At 36.5% G+C, this 26,101-nt stretch overlaps 1 protein-coding gene, 1 long non-coding RNA gene and 1 pseudogene across 2 annotated transcripts in view; 2 read left to right on the top strand and 1 right to left on the bottom strand.

The window, feature by feature from the left end:
* LOC133198813 (uncharacterized) overlaps positions 1 to 26,101 on the bottom strand; it is an 801,505-nt gene that overhangs the window by 283,323 nt on the left and 492,081 nt on the right. The window lies entirely within an intron of this gene.
* LOC133198811 (uncharacterized) lies at positions 16,043 to 17,476 on the top strand. Its single transcript, XM_061334789.1, has 3 exons — positions 16,043 to 16,446; positions 16,537 to 16,713; positions 16,964 to 17,476. The coding sequence occupies exons 1-3, from the start codon at positions 16,093 to 16,095 to the stop codon at positions 17,474 to 17,476; spliced, it is 1,044 nt and encodes a 347-aa protein (XP_061190773.1). The 5' UTR covers positions 16,043 to 16,092.
* On the top strand, positions 20,602 to 21,638 carry LOC133198810 (uncharacterized; annotated as a pseudogene).

Here is a 26,101-nt window from a genome sequence, read left to right as displayed (position 1 = left end):
TTTTAAAGATGGCCTGATAAATTTAATTGAAGACATAGACAAGAGTACTAAATGTTTAAACGGTGACAATATCGTAAATAAAAGCAATTTACAGACCTGTTTACTCTTACGACTTCGCCGTATTTTGTACGGAATTTGAGTCCAAAATACGTCTCACGTTTTGCTGTTATGAAAATACGGAAATTAGAAATCCCTTCGTTTGGATTTTAGCAGTTAGTTTTCGTTTTGATCTGTCTCAGTTTGACGCTTTTTAATCAGTTAAAAAGAGAAAGAAGTGATGTGGTTTGCCAAAATGCGGTGGTTTAAAAAATGACAGACACCTGTCGAAAGAAAACCAGGTATAATGTTAACCATGTTTTGGTAATCAGAAATGTAGTTGTTCACTAGTAATGTATGTAAAATCGATTGAAAGTGAATCTTACAGGCAAATGCCAAATCTCATTGACAAATCAAATGAGAAATACTGAGAGACAACAATATGGGTAAACAGGTCTGAATTTATCTTGACTTATCATTTTTTTTACCTCAAATTTCAATAATTAGTGAAAGCAGCAGTGTCTATTTTATATATATGATTTCAAAACGACAGAAAATGACTGCAGTAGAAGCACTTTCAAGAAATAGTGGCTCTGACTAATTTATTTTGATCCTTTAAATCATGTATTTGATCAAGATCAATATTTTCATCGTTTCAACGGTTACCAAGTTAATTTAATTATTGGATTGTCATTCTATGATTTCTTAGAGGCTGGATCATATCGGCAAATTACATCCATAACTTTGAGTATGGTTTTTAGTGGTAAAGTATATTAATTAGTAAACAAAATATCAAAATATTATAGGTTTAAAATTTAAATATTCCACAATATCTTTTTACAGACCTCTTTGTCTCAAGGAGGTAATCCATGACCATCTGGGTTGCAATAGCTCAGGCGACCGAATTACCGTTAAGACCCTTCTCTACATTCAACTAAATAGTCAAAAATGAATAGCTCAAGCCCCTTCCCTTTTCATACTATGCTTTTTATACATACGTATATAATTATTATAAAGCCCCTATAAAAATACATTGCATTGAAATACCTTTCAGTAATGTGTTTTGCAAAGCATGAAGCTAAAATGATTTTTTGAATTACCTTAAAGCTACTGTATTAGCATACTATTACCGGTACCTGTACACTCTAAATTAATGTTAGGACTCTCAAAATAACTATATATATATATATGTCTCTGTTGGAACATTTTTCTAGACAAGACTTTATTAACCTGTGCACGAATAGGTCGATGGTGTTAGATGAACATATTTTTCTAGCTCATCTGATCACTTCTTGTAAATTCATTTAAACCTTAAATTCAGAATCTGCGCCATCTAAATCGGAAGCTCAGGACTTCGCAAAAACATAATTTAAAAAAAAAACCCTAGAAACAGTATGTGTACAATATCTGAAACAAAAGACGATTTTCTGGCATTAAAACACAAAAAATCAAGTCAATCATTTCAAATAATAGTACATGTATAAATAACTGATTATAAAAAAAAAACTGTTCATGAAACATACATAAACCATGCAGATCCTCACTATTTTATACTTTGTCAAATTTTCAGATTGATGAGGTCACCCTACCCATGATTGATGATGAAGAATTTAATGCAGTTTTTGCCTTTAAAGGGTGATAGAGTTGCAGCAAGGCAATACTGCTCTAACAGCAAATTTGAAAGAATTTTGCTAGACCGGATGCGACAAAAGTTTAGCTAACAGACTACTAGTACTGACAACAAAGGTATTAGAGAAAATGCTACCAGATCCTTTAGAAATGTAGAAATAAGATGGATGAACTTTAGCCTAAAATCATGTTCGTACAAACAAGTACTTTCACCAAGAGGGGTAGAGAGCAGAGTTGTCAAACTACTACAAGAGGCCCAAGGGCCTTAACGGTCACCTGAGTATAATACAACAATTTAGAAGTTAAATACACTGATAGATGAAGCTTTGTTGCCCTAAAGCAAGAGAAGAAGGAAGATGAGGATCAACAAAATAATTAGTCTAGTATTCAGTATCAACTCATAAATTAAGTTCTAATCTGTCCCCCACTTAACACTATCACATGCAGACTATTAACAAACTATTAGTGCTTCTGTACTATTTTTAAACCCATATTAAGACCTCTAGCATTGACCTCTCTTATGGTCTTTGAAGAACTTTTAATAAGATAACTTATTTTTGTCTCATTTTTATTTATCTATTACTTACAGGTCAACCTGATTATTAAAACTAAGAAAATACTTTTTGAATTATATGATAAACATTCTTGCATAATTATCTACTCTATTAACCTTCCAAATGTATTATTTACAGTGATTAATTATCAAAGGTGAATGGAAAAGGGGAATAACTTCTCTCAGTAGAATACAAATTAATAGAGCCCTGCCCAGGACTAGAATGCTTAGACAAATGGTCCAGATGTTCAAAATCTGGTAGAAATACGCTTACTTATATCATTTAAACTTTTACTCAGTTTTCTTCCGATATGCCCAGAAGCAGAGAAGAATTTCACAGGTACAATGCATTTTCACTAAAGATTCAACAAAGCCTTACCCTAACACCAGAACCCAAGACCAAGGGTCAAGAAATTTACAAATTTGGAAAAGCCCCCCCCCCCCCCGTTATGCCAGAACCCCTGACCCTAGGACCACAAGATTTAAAAATTCTGTTTGAAGCTCCCATTTTCATCATAGCTAAGCAATTTATTTATCAACTCATCACCAAGGAGCAGACAGGATTAATTAATGATTAATTAATAGAATTAATGCTTTTTCACTATATAATCAATACAGCCCCCCCCCTCCTCAAGAACCCCAAAAACCGAGGCCATATATTTAAAAATTTTGGAAGAGGCATCCTTGCCTATCATAATCATGCATTTAGTTTGTTTAAATAATCTCCAGTAGCAGAGAAGATTTTCAAAGAATCAATGCATTTTCACTATCTAATCAATAGAGCCCCGCCCTAACACCAGAACCCCTGACCCTGGGGCCATGAAATTCACAATTTTTAAAAAGGGCATCCTTATGCATCATAACCATGCACTTAGTTTGTTTAAATGATACCCAGGAGCAGAGAAGAAGATTTTCAAAGAATCAATGCATTTTCACTATCTAATCAATAGAGCCCCGCCCTAACACCAGAACCCCTGACCATGGGGCCATGAAATTCACAATTCTGGAAGAGGCCCACCTCCTCATCATAACTATGTACTTAGTTTATCACCTTAATGCCCAGGAGCAGAGGAGAAGTTTTCAAAGAATTAACGTATTTTAACTATATTATAAGTCATTAGAGCCCCGCCCTAACACCAGAACCCCTGACCCTGGGGCCATGAAATTCACAATTTTGGAAGACTTACTCTTGCTCATCATAACTATGTACTTAGTTACTTTATTAAATATTCAGGAGCAGAGAAGAAGATTTTCAAAGAATTAATGCATTTTCACTATATAATCAATAGAGCCCCGCCCTAACACAAGAACCCCTGACCCTGGGGCCATGAAATTCACAATTTTGAAAAGGCACTTTTGCTCAACATAGCTATATACTTAGTTACTTTATTTAATTCCCAGGAGCAGAGAAGAAGATTTTCAAACAATTAATGTATTTTCACTATATAATCAATAGAGCCCCGCCCTAACACAAGAACCCCTGACCCTGGGGCCATGAAATTCACAATTTTGAAAAGGCACTTTTGCTCAACATAGCTATATACTTAGTTACTTTATTTAATTCCCAGGAGCAGAGAAGAAGATTTTCAAACAATTAATGTATTTTCACTATATAATCAATAGAGCCCCGCCCTAACACCAGAACCCCTGACCCTCGGGCCATGAATTTCACAACTTTGGAAGAGGCAGTCTTGCTCTTCATAACTATGTACTTAGTTACTGTATTTAATACCCAGGAGCAGAGAAGAAGATTTTCAAAGAAGTAATGCACTTTCACTATATGATCTAAATAGCCTCACCCTGGGACCAGAACCCCTGACCCTGGGTCCATGAATTTCACAATTTTGGTAGAGGGCTCAATGGTTATTACAATGATGCCAACAGTTAGACTGCTTGATGTCCAGGAGTAAAGAAGAAGATTTTAAAAGATTGCATTATTTTTGGTGGTTTTAGCCCCACCCCTCAGGCCCCAGGGGGACAGGGACCATGAAATTCACAATTTTTGTTCCACTTCACCCATAGATGCTATATGCCAAAATTGGTTGAAATTGGTTGAGCGGTTTCAGAGAAGAAGCTAAAAATGTTCAAATGTTAACGCACTGACGCACGACGACGGACAAAAACGGATAGCAATAGGTGACCTGAGTGACTCAGGTGACCTAAAAATCTGTCACAGCTGGTTCTGTACTCGAAAAGGCGATATCACTTTTCTTTCCTGAAGGAGTTTCTACGCTTGGCCAACTTTCAGACTTCACATACAAACTATGTGACTTCAATTTATGAGAAATAACTAATGGACAGACAATCAGTGACATTTATGCTAAATTCCAAATGAGAACACTCCGCCTTTATTTGTGTACAATCCTAAAAGATCTAAATTCATTTGATTCAGAGAATGCCGTATCACACATTGATTCTGGAAAGAAGAAAATAAAATTGAAAAATAAAAACAGAAATATATGTAAGGCGAATACCAATAAGGCCGATGAGATCTTAAGTCTTCTGATGATTTGCCAAAAATCAAGCCACAAATGTCTAAAGAAGAAAGTTAAAAAATCAATTAATACAGGAAACTTCGTCAAATAAGCAAGATATGATTCCTCAGATGAACTGCAAGAGTCCAAGGTATACGATTCAGGAAACAAAGTAAAGAAGTCATGAAGAAGGGAAAGTTTAATCGAGGAAATAAAAGTATTGGAAAGTGGAGAGGTCAAAAATACAGATATTCATGGTACTTCTGCTAGGAAAACAAAACCTTTGGAAATTTCAGAAGATAATCATGAACTACCGGACATAGATTTTCTGGAGAGCAGTAACACAGAGGACGTTCTTGCCAGAGCAGTCCAATTGGCCGATGTTCCACTAGAGCCAGATTTTACATACTGATTTCCACTATGTAGACGTGGATGTTTCATTCACTGTTTCTTAACAAAACACCAATGATCCCTTCAACCTTACACAATCCCCATCAGCCTCTACCACCGGCCGATTCCTGTGAAGTTAATGTAAATATGCAAATAAACAGGGGTCTAATAGCTTTCCAAAAATTAACAGGATATTTTAAAGACCCTACAATCATATCAAAAGTTTTGACCATTACAAGAGTTTTGCCAAATGGAGTGAGAGGGGGCCAGAAGGGGTTCTTCCGAGATCTTCGTAGAGGATATTGGACAAGTTTCTATGAGCTCTGTACCCTTGGAAGAGATGCAAAAGTTCCGTCATTGTGACACGATTTTGGAGCAATTGAGTGGGAAGCAGTTGGACGTATTCTTTTATAAGGCTATCGTAAAACTGGGTACTGGCCAATCATGCTGGCAATATTGCAACTAATCTCCAAAGAGGATGAACCTGAAATATATGTGTTTCGAAATGAATACCTTTTGCAGGACGCAGAATGTCCGGTTGAGCACCTTAACATAAGCCACTATTGTTCTAAGAGCAATGAACCCGGCTAAAAATTGGCTACTTTGAAAATATATATTCATATTGGGTGTATTTTCCTTGCGACTTTAGATGATTGTTTGATATTGTATTCCACCATTATTCTGGAAGTTGGACAAGATAACTCTTTTAAGTAAAGGCATATTCTGCGTCCTCCCGCTTTTTGTTCAAATTTTCCTGTTACAGACGGTCAGAAAGGCGGATTGACTCAAATTCTTCCCGCTTAAGGATGACGTTTACTCAGATGACAAAAAATTTCACTGATAAGAACGAAAAACCACCTATTGCACATTGTTCACTTATGATTCTTGTGTTAAATTTCAATTTCAAATAACTAGGTCAATGACCTACTTTTCACGCTAGTGGCCCCTGAGTATTTCTCGGAAAATACCTCAATTTTTCACACTATGACCAGTTTTTGCTTTACTCACAAAATATTACAAGCAACAAAACTCTTTAAATAATGAAATATAATAGCAATGGAACAGCGTTACTTCATATAAATAAATGATTAGAGTTTGGGCCATAAACTTATTAATTATTACAGTCCGAATTTCCTCTGTCAGATTTCTATTTATTCACCATTTTTAATCTAATATTACAAAAATCTGAATGATAAGAACTCTAAATTATTTATAGCCTCAGTTTACTTTTGTTGCCCCTGATTTTAATGGTATTAAAATGGTATTAAAATTAAATAACGTCAATGATCAAATTATTGAGATATGTTGTCTGGAATGGTTTTTGTTCTTATTTTTTATTTTCTTTATTTCATGACATTCAATTATTTGAAATAATTCAAGAGCTTTAACACACATAATATTTGCAAAATGTTTAAAAATACATGTAACCTTTACTTTGTAATTGATATTGCAAGAAATATAATTTTGTGACAAAAATGAAAAATTTAGTCCGAATTTCCTCTGCATTACCATATATTGACTTTTGTTCTTGCATATTTTCTTCAAATAATAAAATATTAAATTTTTAAATTGATATTGAGTTAAAACTTGGTTATTTTATTCATTTAGAACAATTTTTGATTTAACATATTGTACTTTATAAAATTTCCCTTCTGTCTTCTGAAACCTGAGTAAACCTCATCCTTAAAGCGAACCCAGAGATCAACTGTATAAATATGCCGCAATGCAAATCGAATAATTAAAACACGACCTAATTATGATTGAAATTAAACATTACATTAACTCATACAGAAACACATTCTCATTCCGATTAACGAGATAATACATTCAATGATATAATGATAAAAAAATTGTAGCATTCAACCACTACTAAAAGTTGAATTCACACTTTTCTTAGCCGCCAATTTTTAGGAGGATTTTGTTTAATTGATTTTTGTGTTCAATGCTCCCCTTGGTAACCACATAGAAACCTGAGCTGGTTCACCAGAAAAATGCACTACTTGGAATAAGTGTCACTGTCACATACACTCTTTACGTGGTCAGCAAGTTTACGACTGTCCACTTCGGCTGCTTTATGGTATGGAGCATATTGGAAATGGCTTTACATTGGGATATTTCCTCCATGGTGGGAAATCAGAGATTTCTTGTGGTTTTGGAAATATGGTTGCAGTTGGTTCATCAGTATTTGCATCATATTCATTGTCCAGAAAACGTTTTGTATCCAGTCGGATATGATCAAGTTCCTTGTGGCCTATGTTTTTCAAATAGAAAATGAATTTATCCAGTTTCCTCTTTAATGTGGGGAAAGAAGAGAATTTGGTCTGGACTGTCGGAACTGGTGTCATTTTGTTGTTATCTGGCATGTCACGAGATAATACATCAGCTACACGCATTTCCTTACCTGGCTTGTAAACAATGTCAAAATTAAACTCCTGGATCCGGTTGCACGAACGTTAGTTAAATTTAACTGGCCGTTAACTTTGCGTTAACCCGACGTTAAATTTAACGGCGAGTTAAACCGGTTGCACAAAAGTTAACTATTAGTTAAAGCTTGATAAATTTTCTAATTTAACTAACAGATTTAACTGAAGTTACCTAGGTACATTAAATATTTAATTAAGCATTAAAATCAAAATGGCAGACTTGTTATCGTTTCAAAACTTGTTTGCGTGGAAGGAAGAACTTATACAGAGATAATAGAAATGTCTGACTTGAGCAAACTCAATCCCGATTTCGATTTAGGCAAGGTTGTTTTCTACATGTATACATATATTGCGGATATATGTTGTGATATTATCTTCAAAGAACAACAAAACGACATGATTCCATTTGAGTGGAGATGAGGGTACTTTTTTTTATCCGATTATGCATACAATAAATGTCATTATACAATGACATTATGCATACCATTAAATGTCAATATATTTTATCAAAAAGATCATCATTTCAAAAAAATTTTAACCTCAGACAAGTTACTGAAAAATAGGCTAATCGCTCAATTCCACAAACTTCAGGCAGGTAAAACGGGGGGGGGGGGGAGAGTTCCTATCCCGCTTTTTGAGAGATTTTTAAAAAAATTATTTTCAATTTTCCCTCCCAAAAAAACCAATGCCTCTTGCTAAAACGTAATAAAGAAAACTACATGCAGGCCCGTAGGAAGCAATTTCAGTTGTGGGGGGGGGGCACTATCAACTACCAAAAATTCCTTGACAAGCAAAAAAAAAAAAAAAAAAAAAAAAAAAAGGTCATCAGGTATTTTCATTGAGGGGGCACAAGCATATAGTATCTATTTTTTCTATAGTACTCTATATGTCGGCAAAATTATTAAGGGGGGGGCACGCCCCCCCCCCCCCCGGTTCCTACGGCCATGACATGTACATACTTTAATTGTAATTGCATTGTTTATATTGCAAGTAAATTGACTATCGTTCAATGTAAAAATTCATATTTGAAGTAACTATCTTTAATAATATATTCAAAATATTTTACCAATATAAGATTAACATTTAATGTAAAATTTATTTAATTAGCCTTAGCAAATTTCAACATTTATGAATTGACGTCATTTTAATTATGACGTCAGAACTGTTTAACCATAGTAAAGGAAATGCGCGTGTGGAACGATTTTAACAGAGAGTTAACTATAAGACATCAATTAAATGTGAGTTAGCTAATTTATTTTTAATAGACTTTCGAACAACATATTTTTAACTGACAGTTACGTAACTCGTCGTTAAAAATTTAACAGCTAGTTACGACACTAACTGGGAGTTAATTTAACTACCGTTCGTGCAACCGAATCCTGTAGGATAGCTAACCAGCGTTCATAGTACAAATATTGTAGTGATAAAAGGTTTTATAAAATAGTTCGGGTTCAGGATGTATATATTTGTATACGTCACGATCAGCTGATCACTGAACTACCGTATCAAACCAGTTGTGAATTTACCCTGGATTCATACAGAAGTCTTTTGACACCTGTCCCAGGTCCACAGCTCAGGTGGGTTGTAACCTATGTTGCCCCTCACCATTTTCACTAAAATTATACGAACTAAATATTGTACTCCCTTATACTAAGGCACTTCACAACAATATCATTTCTGCTTGAACTTTCAACAAGGCGTGATATTCTCGGCTATACATAATTATCGTCTCTCAAATAGTGACCTAGATTCTCATTGGTTGCCAGATTAGCTCATCAATACTGAAATTTACACAGCTCTTATTCACGGGTGAAATACACATGGAACAAAAATGGTTCAGACGTCAACGAGTGACACAAGGAACTAATTACATCGTTTCTTACAGGGTCCGTGTTTGCTCTGCTCCTATTTTGTATTGTTTAATGGACTTTTGATTGATTGATTGATTGTTTGTTGTTTAACGTCCCTCTCGAGAATTTTTCACTCATATGGAGACGCCACCACTTGCCGGTGGAGAGCTGCAAATTTTGTCCTATACTCGGCACTTACGGCCATTGAGCAGTGAGGGATCTTTTTCGTGCCAGCACCTACTGCGACACGGGACCTCGGTTTATACGGTCTCATCCGAAGGACCGGTCTCCACGTCCCACAGTGGGATTCGAACCCGCGACGTAAGGATTAACTCCTTACTCCGCGACTCTAGAGCAGACGCTCTAACCACTGCGCCACGCGGGCGACTAATGGACTTTTGAGCGTGAATACTGTTCGTTATCTCCATATATTTCATTCTTACAGTAAAGAGGTTTGGCTTATGTCATCTCATTGTTTGTTAACAACAATCTAATGTCATCTCATTGTTTGTTAACAACAACCTAAAGTTGCCAATGTTATGAATTTCTTAACCAATGAGAATCTAGGTCACCATTTGAGAGACGCTAATTATGTATAGCCGAGATGCCTTACTGAAAGTTCAAGCAGAAATGATATTTGTACTAAATGGCAACCTTAAGTTTTTGTTGAGTTCGTCAGGTAACTCCCCATGTGTCTTGGTATTATCTAACAAATGGACTTCATTTGTTGTTAAAAAAACTGGTCTCCAAAAATCAGTTTGTGCTGTTTGTAAGGTCCACACATTTCCATTTCTTTCATGATGTACTTATCTGCTTGTATCGCCACCACTAGTTGTCCCTTGGAGGTATCCACCAACTCCCCGAATTTCTCCAGAATTCCATTCAATACATCGAGTGGTACCATCATCAGCTTTTATCTCACCTCCAACATCTCTGTGAACTTTGCCATGATAAAATCCAGGACGAGACCCAAAAATGTTACCCCTATAAAAAAGGAGGGTTGCAGCACGTTGTGTTATTAAACAGCAGGCATACATATTATTTTGTATGCTTCCGATTTCACATTCCGGAAAATGAAAGAGTTATCTCCCGTAAACCAAAAATATTAATAATATGGGTTCTTTGGACAACCTGTATTATACGTAATAACTCTCCACATGCCCCTGTGCTAAAAACAGTACCAAGTGACTTTTAATACAATTAAAAAAAACTGGGCGGGACACTTTTGGAGGGGTGAGAGAGGCCCTAGGGAATTAATAGTGTTAAATTTCAATGCAAAAGCTTCTTGAGATATCCCCCGGAAAGTGTTACACAAAAACGGAATGTATGAATTTACGACCTTGAACTTTGACCTCGAAATCAATAGGGTCTCCTAGTGCACGGGGAGTGGATATGTAAAATTTCATTACAAAAGCTCGAAGGATTCTTGAGATATCGCGTGGAAACGAAAGTGCTAAAACAGAATTTATGACCTTGATCTTTGGACCTCAAAATCGATAGAGTTCTTCTTTAGGCCATAGGGCGTTGCTATGCAAAATTTCATTGCGAAAGTTCAAAGGGCTCTCGAGTTATCGGGCGGAAACTAAAGTGTTACAGACAGAAATACAGACAGACAGACCCAAATTAATATCCCCCACTTTCAGTGAAGGCGGGGGACAACAACGTAATACGTCTTTTCTTAGGATGGATGCCTGGATTGTATATATGATTTTGAACATATTTTGGTTGTAAGAAATGCGAATAATAAATTGCTTAGCTATGTAAGAATTTTAAACTTTATATCATGTTCAAAATTCTACCTTTTAGCAACCATCTAATATTAATCTATAGAACTTTTTTACAATTCAAATTGCATTATCGGGAAACTGTGATTGAGGAATTCAAATCTGTTTGGCTAAACTTGTTCATTTTACTTAAGTTGACCAAGTTATTATTTTCAAGATTTCTGATAAAAATTTGTTTGCATTATCTGTCCTTAAGGACAGGATAAATGACAAATCCGCATCAACCTTCAAGATCATGAGCCAAACAATTAACATTCCATCTTCTTCAAAACCTTGTCAAGTAAAGCACTTATTAAAAATATGAATGACCTGTCTCTTGTGGTCAAAGTTACCATTTTTGAAAAATAGGTCAAACTTCTTGGTCAAGGTCAGAACTTAAAAATAAAAAATGGTTTTCACGGGAAATGCATATGTTAAAAATAAAAACACTATCTCCTCTCATTCCAAAGTTATTCCCAATATTTTTTTTAAATAAGTTAAACTTTAAAGTAATGAGGTAAATTCCACAGTACATTTTGAAAGGTCTTGTAAAAAGTGTTATGGATAATCGTATAAATGAGTTCCATCATATCTAAATAAACTGCTTTGACGCACACTGGTATTTTTGTCGTGAACAATGCAAGCCCCATTAACTTCGGATGTTATGAGTTTTCTAATGGAATTGTTAACATTACGCCGTTTTAAAATCAATCTTAGCCCCACCCTTGCCTAGAGGTGTGCCATGCCAGTAAAGTGGAAGCAATTTTGACCAAAGGAACAGGGTCTTGGGAAGCAATACATTATAACGATACAGACTACATCGAATTTCATATGAAATCTTAGTGCTGTTTTTCCACATGTTATGAGATCATTTGACCCTGCGTGAATGACCAATACATCTGGGTATGGTTGATGCTCGAGTTCTTCTGTTGACACTTTGTCAAGGTCTTTCCATTTCAGCCCTCTTATTCCCTTCCAAGTGATGTCAACCCCAAGATTAAGGTTCTTGCCACCCGGTCTCCTCCTTGCCTCCTCACCAGCCCAATAAGGTATTGAAGATCCCAGTATCCAAACGGTCTTGAAACCTGGAATAAACCAGATAAAATGTCTCCTCAGTTATGCTCATGCCGAAACGTTGGAAGTCCAAAACGCTGATGTCTGAGCAAGAAAGCCCCCCCCCCCCCTCTCTACTTTGGCAATAGTGGCAGCTGCATTATCTATCGTTGAATAGGTTATAGAGCTCTGTTCTGGCTCAATAAAATCATTTATTGAAACAGGTTCTGGACGTGATAAATGGTGAATAAGGCGGTAGTCGCCGTCTTTTTTGGGGGACAAGGCCCAATGGAGAATCTTGCAATGTTGGAAAAGGTTGTTCTATAAAGGGGCCCTCAACTCTCCCCAATGAATCCTCATTGTAAATCTTGCTTTGCAACTAGATATTGTCTGCCTAAACTGGTAAGATTCTTTGAAAACCTGGGTGATCTAGGACCAAAATATTGTAGTTTAAAACCATGTTGAAAACCTTCCTCTTAAAATGATCTGGATAATTTTGTGTATACAACATATTTCTGTCTAATTTGATTGGGGTCTTGCCAAATTTATATAACTGACTTCTTGGTAGAACACCTTGTGGCTGGGTGTTTCCCTCCGCACCTCTTGCAGACATGCTTGAACCTGCGTCTTGGGAAGAAATTGCACTTTTTACCTATTTAAATGATAGCAATACTGGGTAGCAGCAGATGTGCTGCTCTCAACTGAAAATTGTTTAGTATTTTTGAAATGATTTTGATTTTCCAAGGAAATTGATCTTTGAATGATCACATACAAAAGCCAAAATTCCGGACTTATAATACCCCAGGATGATTCAGGATTGCTAACTTTCCCTAGACGATACTCCTCATCGTATTTGAACCAGCCCTGAGATCAAGAGGCAGCTAGTCTGGTATCTCTCATGTATTTTAAAAAACTGTTGTGCCCCAGTTTGGTATTTTTCGAACATAACACTCATGTAAATCATGAAGGCATTTGTCCATTTTTCAATTGTCAGATATGAGCCAACATTAGACGTGACGATGCAGAATTTTTTTATCTCTAATTTTAATTTCCCTTTGACCCCTCAAACTATTGTTAATTTCTTAGCTGATTTTAGCAGCAAACCTAAATCAATAAACTGTCCATCCCACGTTTTTTGCTTAAGCTTCAAAGGGATGTGTTGACCTACATTATCAAAGCAGCTAACCTGATATCAGAAAGATCTAAATCTAAAGAGAAATTTGAGTTTTCAAAATTACCATTATTGGCTGGTGGAAACCCCCCCCCCCCCAACGTCCGGTGCAACATCACAATCTCAGAGTTCCTGGGAATGGTGGGGGGATGATCATCTCTCACTTTAGCTCCAGGCCTTTGCTGCCTGGTAGAATGGTGTCTTTTTGACCCCCCCCCCCCCGCATCTCTTTTCCTTTTTGCAAGCATTGAGATTAGGATAGATTGTCTAGATAGATGAGAGAACTTGCTTCTATTATTTCCACTTGAGCGGGATGTGAAGAGGAAGTTGCTATACCAGTTAACTTATCCTGATGCTGACTTTCATAGAGCTAGTTAGCTTGTACCAAGTTTTGTTCAATTGTTTAATGCTATTCACTCAATTGAATGAGATTATCTCATATTCATTTTTATAATCTGTATTATATAAAAGATTAATATTATATACTACGTATGACAAAAAATCCACGGCAAGGTATACAGCTTCATATACAGGAACCATTTAGATGCCTCCAAAAAGAAACCGGTTACTGTGACTATTTAAACAGTGGCATCATCCTGCTAATAATTGTATAAAAGACAACATAAATTAAGCCCAATGACAAAATCTATGCACCTGTTAATTTGGCTTTCGGAATAATACTAAGTACAAAAAAATGCATTGCAAGGTAGACATATGATATCCAGCTAAATAATGTACCCTTGTTGTGCCTAAAAAAATACAGTTACTGTGACTATTCGATGGATAGCATCATCTTGTTAATAATTGTTTAAAAAAAAGCAACAAAGTAACCAAAATGGGAATAAAATAAAACACTGTTGCAAATTATATGGAAAAAGATACAAAATACACTGTACGAGGGGTGATCAAAAAGTTCGCAAAGTAATTGAATTACTTCCGTAAAAGAAATAATTTAAAATTAAGTTTCAGTGTTCATTATTTTTTAAAGTAGTCCTCTCCGAATTTAATGCACATTTGCCACCGTTCTGTCCATGAGCGAATCACGTGATCCAGGCGGTCACGTGACATGCTCCGTAGCGTTCTGTTCAGAGAAGCTGAGAGATTTTTCCGAGTCTTATATTTCTTACCATGCTAGTTATTTTTATAACAAAAACAGTCCATTTGTCAGAAATGGCCAAATCTCGGAAATAGGATGGGTGGATAAGGATATCCTTTTCCAGATAGAGCAAGGTGACCATCACAGCCCGAGTCCTCTGTCTTAGGAACGTCGTTTGTCCAATATGGATATAGGATGGGCGCCTTCTTTTTATCATATCTGATATGTTTAAAGTCTAAAAGTAAACGATAATTTAGGGTTTTAAGAATAAGATTAATGTTAAGATATTCAACTATTTTTCTAACTGTAACTTGGCGATCTTTCATATAAAATTGATCTACTAAAACACATCTCTTCCTCAGCTTGCTTTCATTTGGAAACAAAACCATCTCCCTTCCTTCACTAAAACAATCAATCCAGTTATTGATTGAACCTCTGGCAAGTCTTTTGTCTTCATAAACCTTGTACAAAATATTATATGCTACTGCTAAGAAATTTCCAAGATATAAGTTAAACTTAACAGCCGTTCGTTGCTTGAGTACGACTGAGTGAAGCATTTTTTTTAACAAGTCACCTACATATTGACGTCATTTTCACATTGTGACGTTACAAACATGAAGCAAAAAAATACATCTGCTATTTATAGAACATATGTATGACTGTCAAATCATTGGTATCACATCTAAAACAAATTGTGAACTTCTAAGACATGCACTTCAGATTAATGTGAATGTTTGGACATCTGATCCATTCACAGTTGATTCGTTATAAAATGGGAGCATCCCGACAGCACAGTTCTCAAGTTGAGCTGCAGTGAAAGTTGCTGCATTTTAAACTTTCTTAACAAGTTCCCCTCGAAAGGTTCCAATGTCCAGTTTGATATCTAGGTAGCCATTTTCTTCATCCATCAGACATATTTTAATTTCTCCACTAGTAACCAGTGTTTTCAGTAAGAGCCGGCAACCGCCAAAATTAACCGCCTTTACGAGAAATTTTGCCGGCTATGATTTTGCCGAGGATGGTACGCGAATTCCGTAGATTTTTTCGCGACTATCTACATGATCTAGAGTACATGTAACTTCCATTGAGTGCGCTCTTTTTCATGGAAGTTTGATTTGATTTGATCCAATACGTACTACAACTACTGAGCAAAGCTACAGCCACAACTTGCGAGAGTAAAGTTTAAAGAATAAATTTTTCATGAGTAATACCAAATTCATATAAAATTACTTAAACAGGATATGATCACGATTATTGAGAATTTGGGGCTTCATTGACACAAGCGTCAGGTATCCACGGCTTAAAATGTCGAACAGGAAAGTAAATAGTAGTAAGGGGGTTAGCATACAGTCACGATGACGTCATGGGGTTTTCCAGACCCCACCCACATAGGTCATAATTGAGGTCATAGTCAAGGGGTGAGTACACAGTCAAGGAGGGCGACTTCAACTGGAACTTTAGTTCATACTCGAGTTACGTCAACAAACTCTAAAAATAGATATTTTGTTAAACTTACCCCGATACGAGCCGAATAGCAATAGATCTTACCCGAGTAAACTCAACAATGGACGAAAGTTTTCCCCATTTGTACATACTGTATGAAACTATTATTGACGACGAAGCAGGAGAGAATATCAAACGATTTTATGCTTTCATGAAGCATACTTTTCTGTTTTTATTACTGAAAAAGAGGTCAACGCCATTAAGAATATTGGGATATGCGGAAAATACTGTTCCACTGTTTACAACAACACACTTCAAATTTCACTTTCGAATTAGTAAGGAAATGTTTGAAGTAATACTGCAACAGATCGGAGGAGAGCTATTTCCTACACACGGAGGTGGTTCTGATGAACTAGACCCATCGAAACAAGTATTATTATTTCTATGGTATATAGCAAATCAGCAGTCTATGAGAGAAATCAGCCACGGGTTCGACGTATCAATGTCAACAGTACATGCCACATTGAAAAGAGTCAATAATGCTATTAACGAAAAATTATGGAATGTAAGTATCTGTATATAAATGAGCATGACGCAGAACTTTGAAATTCATAAAAGATGATTTGATTCTCAAACATTTGTATGTTTTTTTCAGGTTATACAGTGGCCAGATTTTAATGAACAAAATGAAATCGCTAGAGAATTCCAACTTCGTTGTGGACTCCCAGATATAGCTGGTGTATTAGATGGTACACACATCCGCCTGGCTTCTTGCATCAACGGTGATACTGACTATATGAATAGAAAACATTTTCCATCCATCCAGCTTCAGGTTTGTATTATCATGTGTAAAATTAGATTTTCCTCTTTATATTTATAGACATAAGCAACTGCTATTATGTCTCTAATATTTAGCATAGCTGGATCTCTGAAAGCTTGCAATTGTTCTCCCCTTAGATCAGAGATCCCTGGGTCTATGAAGAATAAAATCTCAGTAGATCAGATAAGATGGAAATTTCTCAAGGTTTGTGTTCCTGCTTAAATAGTGATATTCATGTACTAATTTTTGTATCATCATTCAGATAGTGGTAGACCATGACATGTTAATCAGAGACATTTACACTGGATGGCCTGGGTCAACCCATGATGCGAGAGTATTCAGAAATTCAAATTTATTTGCCAATGCCACCACAGGAAATTGCATGGATGTCAATAAGTACATAATTGCTGACAGTGCTTATCCACTGAAACGGTGGCTCATAACTCCCTTCAAAGACAATGGAAGATTAAACGCTCAGCAGAGAAGGTTCAACAGGGTATTATCATCAGCAAGGCAAGTGGTTGAACGTAGCATTGGCCATCTTAAAAAACGTTTTAGGCGTTTGACAGAGGTCACTATTCATCATCCAGAAGAAATTGTAAAAACTATCGTTTCTGGGTGCATTCTACATAACTTATGTATCATTCATGAAGACAGTGTGGAAGACTTTGTGGAAATAAACAATGATGGTCATCCAAATCACTTTCCTAACATATATAATGATGGACAAGATGAAATTCACAGACGGCAACAGCTTATGCAGATGTTGCCATGATGGAACTGTACATTGAACAGTCTGTATTACGTATTGATGTTGCTTACTTTTTATTGGTTGATAACAGAAAAGCTTGTAATTAGCATCTTAATTTTAATAATAAAACAACAAGAAAAAATAACAACTGTGTTCAATAACAAAATAAATGAAAAAAAAAGGTTAAAAAATGACTAGAAAATTACAGGAATACTTTTCCTCTGTGAAATGAAATCATGTCAGAATGACTGAACATATTCTTAGAACTATAACATGTATATTATTGCAAGACAAAAAATTGAAATCATTATTTAGAAGAAAACATCTCTTAAGATCATGGATCAAAATCTGCTCAGTGATCTAAAATGTACAATGTACACATATTCTCAAACAGAATGACACTGTATACAACAAATCATTTAAAGCTCAAAAAATTGCAATACCATAGGCATATCAGACTCCAAAAGTGAAAAATATTAAATTAAATATTGAAAAAGAAAACAGTTCAACATCTTATGGCACAGGTCCTTCCTTGCAAGTCATGGCAGGTGTAAATTATACTAATTTACACCTTCAAAATGGAAACGCCATCATGAAAATTAATTTTAATCTGCATTTTTTGTTTTTGAAAATATATCAAGAAATTTGTCAAATCTCTCCATTTTTTCTTGCTGATTAGTGTTTATCTGTTCCACCATCTTCTTTCCAATATCTTCTAACGGATCAAACATAGATGACAGAGATTCTGATTTCCTTTTCCTTAGTCGTTATTTACGTGCAGATTCCTTGTTTTGTTTGGGATCTTTAGTACCATCTACTACGGCTGAATCTTTGGCTGCAGAATCCAGTGCAGATAGGTCTGAACCACTACTTGAAAGTTTATTTTCTTTTTTGCTGCTGTCATATGTACAAGCAGCCCTAGAGGATGCTTTATGTCCAAAAGTCTTGTCGAAAGCATCTAAATGCTTCCATGTTATTCTTTTGTTACCAGTTTTGTTATTTTCATCAAGAACTTCGCGATATTTCTTTTTTAGATTTTTCCATTTATTCATTACTTGAGATCTTGTCACTTTAACACCATTGCGATACATGTTTGTTGTGATTCTTGCCCATAACACTTCATGGTTTTTTAGTTTATGAAATTCATCATCAATATCTTCTCTCGCTGATATTAGTAGTTTTTCTTCTTCTTCTGTCCAGATGTGGACCTGAAATTGATGAAAATGTAAAAAGCCAAAAGAGCAATTGAAAGGTGCCCCAAAAAAGCAGTGGGAAAATCAGGGTTGTGGCTGTGCTTAAGACCTGGGAGGGGGCACTGAATTTTCCCACGTATATTGATATAATCCGCTGGTTATTCTATTATCATCCTCTCAACCCCCACTAAGGGAGGAACCCAAGTCACCCTTCTACTATTATCTTGTTCCCTTCTATTTCAATTCTTATGAACAACCCTAAAAAACCATGGCTGTAATTCTCTGTTGTGTCTATAATTTCAAAAAATTCTTTCTTGGGAAGATAGAGACACTTCTGAAAATCTTCAGAGCTTACTATCTTGATGAAACTTTAATATAATAGTTTGCCATCCTTGACAATAATTACATTGTATAAAAAATTGGAACTCCTATTTCATGAAAACTGTTTGACAAAAGCATTTACTTGGGTCATAGAAAATACAACTGATCAGAGTAAAACACGTTTTTCATTTCATAAAACTAATACTGCTCTCAATAAGAATATTACCTTGATACTACTTCTGCTAGCTTAGTGGTCAAAATCTCTGAAAATTCTGCTATAGTTAAAAATGAATTTGGTCCAATTTGCATGCATTCATTGCAATTAAATCCATGGGATGAGCATAAGGAAAATGGTGATAACTCTTCAGAGAAACATCTATAGTAGATGGACAGGTAGAAGGCCACGAGAAGGTAGATGAAGAACCGCCTGTAAGGGATAATAAGTCATCAAGGTTTTTACCCCAGTAAACATTTAGATTTTTTTCTTCATAAATATAGCAGTTGGCTGTACCTTTTCAGCTCCACTAGAACATTCTGCTTCATTTGAAGTATTTGATGTATCAGCCTCAGACTCATCTTTGCATTCTTCCATTGGCGCACTGTTGTCTTTTTGAAATAGTTCTTGATAAATAGATTCTTTCACTGCTGGATCTGTAAAAATAGACAACTCAAAAAAAAAAATAATTTACACCCCATTAATTATCATGAGCATATAACAATTATACAGGCCATTTATACAACATAAAACTGAAAAATAATGCATTAAAGCCAACATACTTATGCAGTATGGACAGAAGGAAAGAAATCTATTAGACTTTTAACACCTTACCACAGTTAGGATCATTCACCATCTGCAATAATTCAGGGGGCATTGTTTCTGGATACCATTCCATGGAAATTCAACGGTAATTCTGTAGTGGAGAAATGATAAGTTTTATTCATTACAGCATATTTGTATTAATTTTGTTCATGCATAAAAAATCCGGCTCGACTAAAAATAGAAACCCGCGCAGTTTAAGATTTGCTGGTTAAGTTATCTTTCTACATTCTTTTTTATCAGCTTTTTATAATAAAACCTCTGATATTCCAAATTGTTTATACTTACAAGTCCACGTTGTTTCCATCCGCTGCCATCTTGAAACTCTACTAATTCAGGCCAAGACGTGGGTCGTACTAGGGTAGAGTTCAAAGTTGAAATGACGTCACTATAGTCGCAACTCTACCTGTTCGGCTGTTACACGAGTAACTCGGGCACTTACTATAGTTCCAGTCGAAGTGGGCCGGAGTGAGTACACAGTCAAGGGATGAGTACACAGTCACTGACGTCACAAAAATGTTATAATAAATACCATATAAAATTAGTGGATCTGTGATAACGATGGAAACTCAGGGAAAGCAGTACAAATGGAAAATTGTAGCCTGGAATGCTTTAAGAAGGATGAGAAGAAATGGATTTTACAAGAGAGTCAATGGTTAAACGGAAAAGAGGAATGCATTGCTAATTTCAAGGAAAAAATGAAGAGTGGATATGACGTTGAGTGGATATGAGTATACAGTCATAGACCAACTTGATTGAATCGTATATAAACTTTATCGAATTGAAAGATATTCACCAGTCCTGAGCAAGTCTCAGAGAGAATACAAGTTAACTTTATTTTCTTACCGTCGAGATTCTTCCTGCGAACAGAGATGGAGAATAAACATCAAAATCTTATTAAAGCAAACTACTCCATATTGGTGAAGAAGATGATGGCAATTCAAGTAGCGGAACATCTGTATGCTTCAAACAAAATTACCGATGAAATGAGGCAACAAATAGAAGCCGAAAAAACCAGTTAAGACCAAAACAGAAAACTGATTAGTATCATTTTACGTCGAGGATCGAGGGCTTTTATGGGACTCAGAGTGGCATTAATGAAAGCCAATCAAGCTGATTTATCGAGACTCTTAATGACCAATGACGATGATACGAAGTCTGAATACGAAAAAAAATTAGCCATGGCAAGATCCTTGGTCATTCCTACCAAAGAAAGACGGGATTCCAGAAACGAATCAAAGAAAGCTAAACACCAACAGTCTCAGGAGCCAAAATGTAGGATAGGTCTGGACGACTTTAATGACCTGTTTCTCACCGTTATGTCTTTCAAGGGAACGCTTTATGTTCACATTCGTCATCTCGCAGAATCTCACGGTCGTCTCATTGCCACCAAGAAAGGAGTTACCTTTACTTTGGCTCGTTGGTTAAAATTTGAATCCCTTTTACCAGATATCCAAGACTACATAGACAACGCCGGAAAAGAGGATGGAGAAGTACAGTGGCATATTGGCGGTGGCGTGTTCGTTTCGTTGTCATCAGGTTACCCTACAGTGGATATAAGACACTTTTGGAAGCCCGACGATGCCCCAGAACCCATACCGACAAAGAAAGGAGTAACTTTGAACAGAAACAAATTAGCCAGACTTAGAGATGCTCTCAACGAGATACATGAATGTGTTCCAGAACTAAAAGATACCGAACTCTGCATGTACAGCGATTCTCATCAGAATCAGATTGGGATGTTAAACTGTCCCGAATGTACCCCGTTCGGTTACGAGGACCAAGACAATATGTCCGTGGAATGCAATTGGGTGATTTACAGGACAATGAATCAATCGAGAGTGATCTTGATTGACATTATGGACATGCATACTGAATCCAAAATAAATGAAAGAATAATTGTATATATCAATTCATGTATTTTTTTTATTCTTACAGAAAATAAAAAACGAATTGTAACTAGTTGCCTGCTTTATGGTTTGTTTCTTGAATATAAAAGGTGTGAATCGAATTTAGATTATCAGTGTATCTCAGTATGTCAAACTACACGCATTACTTAAAGGAACTCTACTACACTCCCGGTAAACCGGGAGCATTTGCAGGTCCCGAAAAATTGTATCAAGCCGTTAAACAAGAAGGCAAATACAAGATTGGCAGACAGAGAATTAGACAATTTTTAAACAACGAAGACCCCTATAGTCTTTATAAGCCAATTCGTAAGACATTCCCGCGCTCTAAAGTGATAGTGAACACAATCAACTCTATGTGGGATGGTGACTTAGCTGACGTCAGTAATATTTCGTCCCACAACGACGGCTACAAATTTTTATTGGTGTTAATTGATATATTTAGTCGATACTTATTTATAGTTCCCTTAACAAATAAACATCACCAAAACATTATCGATGGTCTAAAATCAGTTTTTCAAACTGGACGAAAACCACACACTATTAGAACAGATAAAGGTAGCGAATTCAAAAATCGTTGGGTAAAGACATACCTGAAAAAAGAAGGAATTAACGTCATATACACGCAAAATGAGACCAAAGCAAACTATGCCGAGAGAGTGATCCGTACTATGAAGAACCTTGTGTATCGCTATTTCATGAAAAACAGAACTTACCGATTTGTGAATGTGTTACAAGACTTGGTGAAAAGCTACAACAACAGACCTCACAGATCATTGGGTGGTAATGCCCCAGCCACTGTCAATCAGGGGAATGCTGATGAAATAAGACACGATGCTTATCTCTCGGGAAGAAAAACGAAATCAGACCCGCTAAAAAAGAACCTGCTTAAGTCAAAGAAAACAAAGAAAAAAAAGAGTTAAACCATTTTTCAAGTTCAAAGTTGGAGATGCTGTCAGAATATCACAGCTTAAGCACCCTTTTCAAAGAGGTTACCAACAGAAATGGACCGAAGAATTTTTCAAAGTGAGTAAAAGATACAAAAGGGGTAAAATACCTGTATACAAAGTAAAAGATTGGGCAGACGATCCTATAGAAGGTACCTTCTACGAATCTGAGCTTCAAAAAGTTGTCCAGTCTGAGGATGTTGCCTATAGAGTGGAAAAAATACTGAAAAGAAGGGGTCGTGGAAAAACCAAAGAAGTGCTTGTAAAATGGGAAGGATGGCCGAGGAAATTCAATTCATGGATTCTAGAAAGCTCTCTGGAAAAGCAATAAAATGCCCCTTTCTTCTGCTAAATGTGTTCATTCAAGATGAGCGTTCGGATGGTGTTGACGTCTACAGACAGCTCTGATTATTTTGACAATAAACCAAATAGCTATCGAGTTCAATTGAATAAACAGATTCAATTCGACGGATATTGGACTGTTGCTTTGACAGAATTTTCCTCGGAGAGTTGGATTACGTTCGAGAAGAAGAAATCCGAGTTGTTTGTTTGCTGTGATATTTGTGAAGAAACTCTTATTGGTGCAAAAGAAGCACCCCTCCTTAGACGCATATACCTGGGGCAGAAACCGGGTAATATCACTTACACACTACCGTATTACATTCCAGTAAAAATCGGGCAATTGGAGCAGATCGGCATATATATAACAGACAGAGACGGGAACTTAGTGTCATTCTTAGACGGACCGGTGACCGTTACACTTCATTTTAAGAAGTTTCCTTACGTTCTGTGACCATGAATAGTCAGACTTACGTCAGTGATCCCAGAATATGGGAAGCTTTTTACAAGAACATGGCAGAGAAAAAGTTTAACCCTTATAGATACAAGCCTAAACAAATTGGGAGAGGCGTGAGAAGTTACAAGTCTTACGTCATTCCGTTGAGACCTCACTCACAATTAGAACAAGTACAACAAACCAGCACTCAAATGACCCCCGTAGCTGCCGTGGAGGAAAGAGCCAAAGTCGAACATGCCAAGGATGTTAAAGAGGGCACCCCATTCGTCAAGGTGCATGGAAGTATAAAAAGGCCACATTCGCAATCTTCTGCCATTCCTTCAAAGAAATCGAAGCTAACAACACCTCAAAATCCGAGGAAGAGAAAAAAGTCATCTAAACCTGTAAAACGACGAAAAGCGTCAGGAGAGACAAAGCAGAAGTCAGTTAAGAAACATCGAGGTGTACCAGGCAAGAAAGCACAATCAAGAACCAAAAAACAGTTTAAAATTGAAAGTTACAGAAGTATCTTTAAACAATAGAAATGGCATTTTTAAGCAGTGATAATAAAGACATAGCTCAACCCATGGAACTGTCTCTTTTTGCGTCTCCAACTAATCAGGTAGCGGTCGAAAAAGTGTATTTTACAGAAGCAAGACCGATTTCTAGCATATGAGTGTCCGATACACCCATTGAAATCGTAGTATCTGGTTCGGGAGCAGAATATGTCGATTTAAAGAGAAGTAAATTGTACGTAAAAGCCCGAATTTTGAAAGCAGATCGAACGGCTCTGACCAGTAATGAAACAACAGGCATTGTAAATTTGCCCCTTCAGAGTAAGTTCTCCCGGATGGATGTCTACTTGAACAACAAACTTGTTTCTTTCAATACGAACAACTATCCGTGGAAGGCTTATTTCAAGACAATTTTGTTCAGTGGTAAAGATGAACTCAATTCACGGAAACAATCAGAATTGTTCTTTAAAGACGAGGGAAATCTCGGTAATACCAATGCATACAATGGAGGGAATGCTGGACTGGTCCTGCGATATGGATACACACAGCAAAGTGCAGTCTTTGAGCTGGAAGGAAACCTGATGGAGGACATATTTGATATAGATAAATATATTTGATAAACGGGGTAGACATTTACATCAAACTTTTTAGATCCAGTGTCATCATGTCTGCTGAATCTTCACCGGCTTACAAATTAGAGTTGCTGGACGTCGTGTACAAAGTGGCCAAGGTGCGAGTAGATCCCGGCGTTCTGTTGAACCACAGTAAACAGATAGAAGCAACCCCTGTGAAGTATACCATTATGCGAAATGAATTGAAAATGAATACTATTCCTAAAGAATCCACAGAGTTTTACTGGGACAACATTTTTCCTCAGGCGGTCCCTGATCGCATCGTGGTAGCTTTGGTGGACCAGAAAGCCGTCAATGGGGATTACACGACCAATCCTTTTAACTTTGAGCATATGGGATTAACATACGTTGGGGTATACATCAACGGGGAAAGCGTACCCGGTAGACCGCTGAAAACAGACTTCTCAACGGGACTGTATTCATCAGCTTACTCCCGTTTGTTTGAAGCCTCTGGAAAATGGAACAATGACGCCGGACTGATCATCACTCGCGATGATTTTGGAAGTGGATATTCGCTATTTGTTTTTACCATAGATCCTTGTGGATTTGGAGAAGAGTATTTAAACCTGATTCGTTGGGGAAACACCAGATTGGAACTGAAATTCAAACAAGCAACTACTAAAGCTACTAACGCAATCATATTTGCTACCTTTTCATCTCTACTGGAAGTCGACAAATCACGTGACATCAACTACATTCAACCAGGAATTCAACACAGCTGCTAAATATGGTGAAAATGGACCCCTGCTTAAGACGCTACCTGAAAGGTGTATTTGCTAGTAATACATTGCCTCAAATCGTTACACCTCATCCAAGTGCCTTCATCGTCAATACACAACCTTTTCCTATGCCTGGAGAACATTGGGTGTCAATAATCATACGCAGTCCATCCCAAGCAGAGTTTTTTGACAGCCTTGGAAAATCACCAGCTGATTACAATCACGATATTCAAAACTTTTTGAAGAAGAACAGTGTATAATGTAAATTCAAGTCTATACAACTTCAACCTCGTAATTCCGATTTGTGTGGACTTTCCGTTTTGGTATTTTTGATTGCAAGATTGTGTTTTAAAAACTCTTTAAATCAAGTGTATGCTTTATTTTCAAAAGACATTCAATCTAATGATGATTTTGTAAAACGTTTTATGCATGAGTATTTTGTGTATCATTAAAATAATCATGAAACATGCATACAGGAGTTATTTTTTATGCTGCCATTGAATAAGATTGTTAGTATATATGTCCGAGTAACACTACGCTGAGCGTCAGTGTGAGAAAACTTGGCTACTGAGAAACATGGAAACAGAGAGCATGAATGATTGTTGGAATACTCATTCCTTACTTCCGTTTTCGGCACCTACCACCATTCTGATATGTGGTAGCACTCAAAGCGGTAAAACGCATTTTACGAAAAAAACGCCAATGGCATGTTTTCAATGCCGGTTGATAGAATAATATATGCTTATTCTGAACATCAACCCATGTTCGAGGAAATGGAGAAGACGATACCAAACCTTTCATTACATCAAGGGTTGCCTACGAA

The sequence above is a fragment of the Saccostrea echinata genome, unplaced genomic scaffold, assembly GCF_033153115.1.
Source record: "Saccostrea echinata isolate AGI-Se365-2 ecotype Australia unplaced genomic scaffold, CSIRO_AGI_Sech_v1 ptg000033l, whole genome shotgun sequence".
Lineage (NCBI taxonomy): Eukaryota > Metazoa > Mollusca > Bivalvia > Ostreida > Ostreidae > Saccostrea > Saccostrea echinata.
The sequence above is the reverse complement of the archived record's forward strand: the minus strand, read 5'-3'. Positions and strand labels throughout refer to the sequence as shown.

Coding starts and splice junctions, on each gene's coding strand:
- LOC133198811 (XM_061334789.1), top strand. CDS start 16,093: ATGAAGCATACTTTTCTGTTTTTATTACTGAAAAAGAGGTCAACGCCA. Junction 16,447..16,536: donor TTAACGAAAAATTATGGAAT/GTAAGTATCTGT, acceptor TGTTTTTTTCAG/GTTATACAGTGGCCAGATTT. Junction 16,714..16,963: donor TTCCATCCATCCAGCTTCAG/GTTTGTATTATC, acceptor ATCATCATTCAG/ATAGTGGTAGACCATGACAT.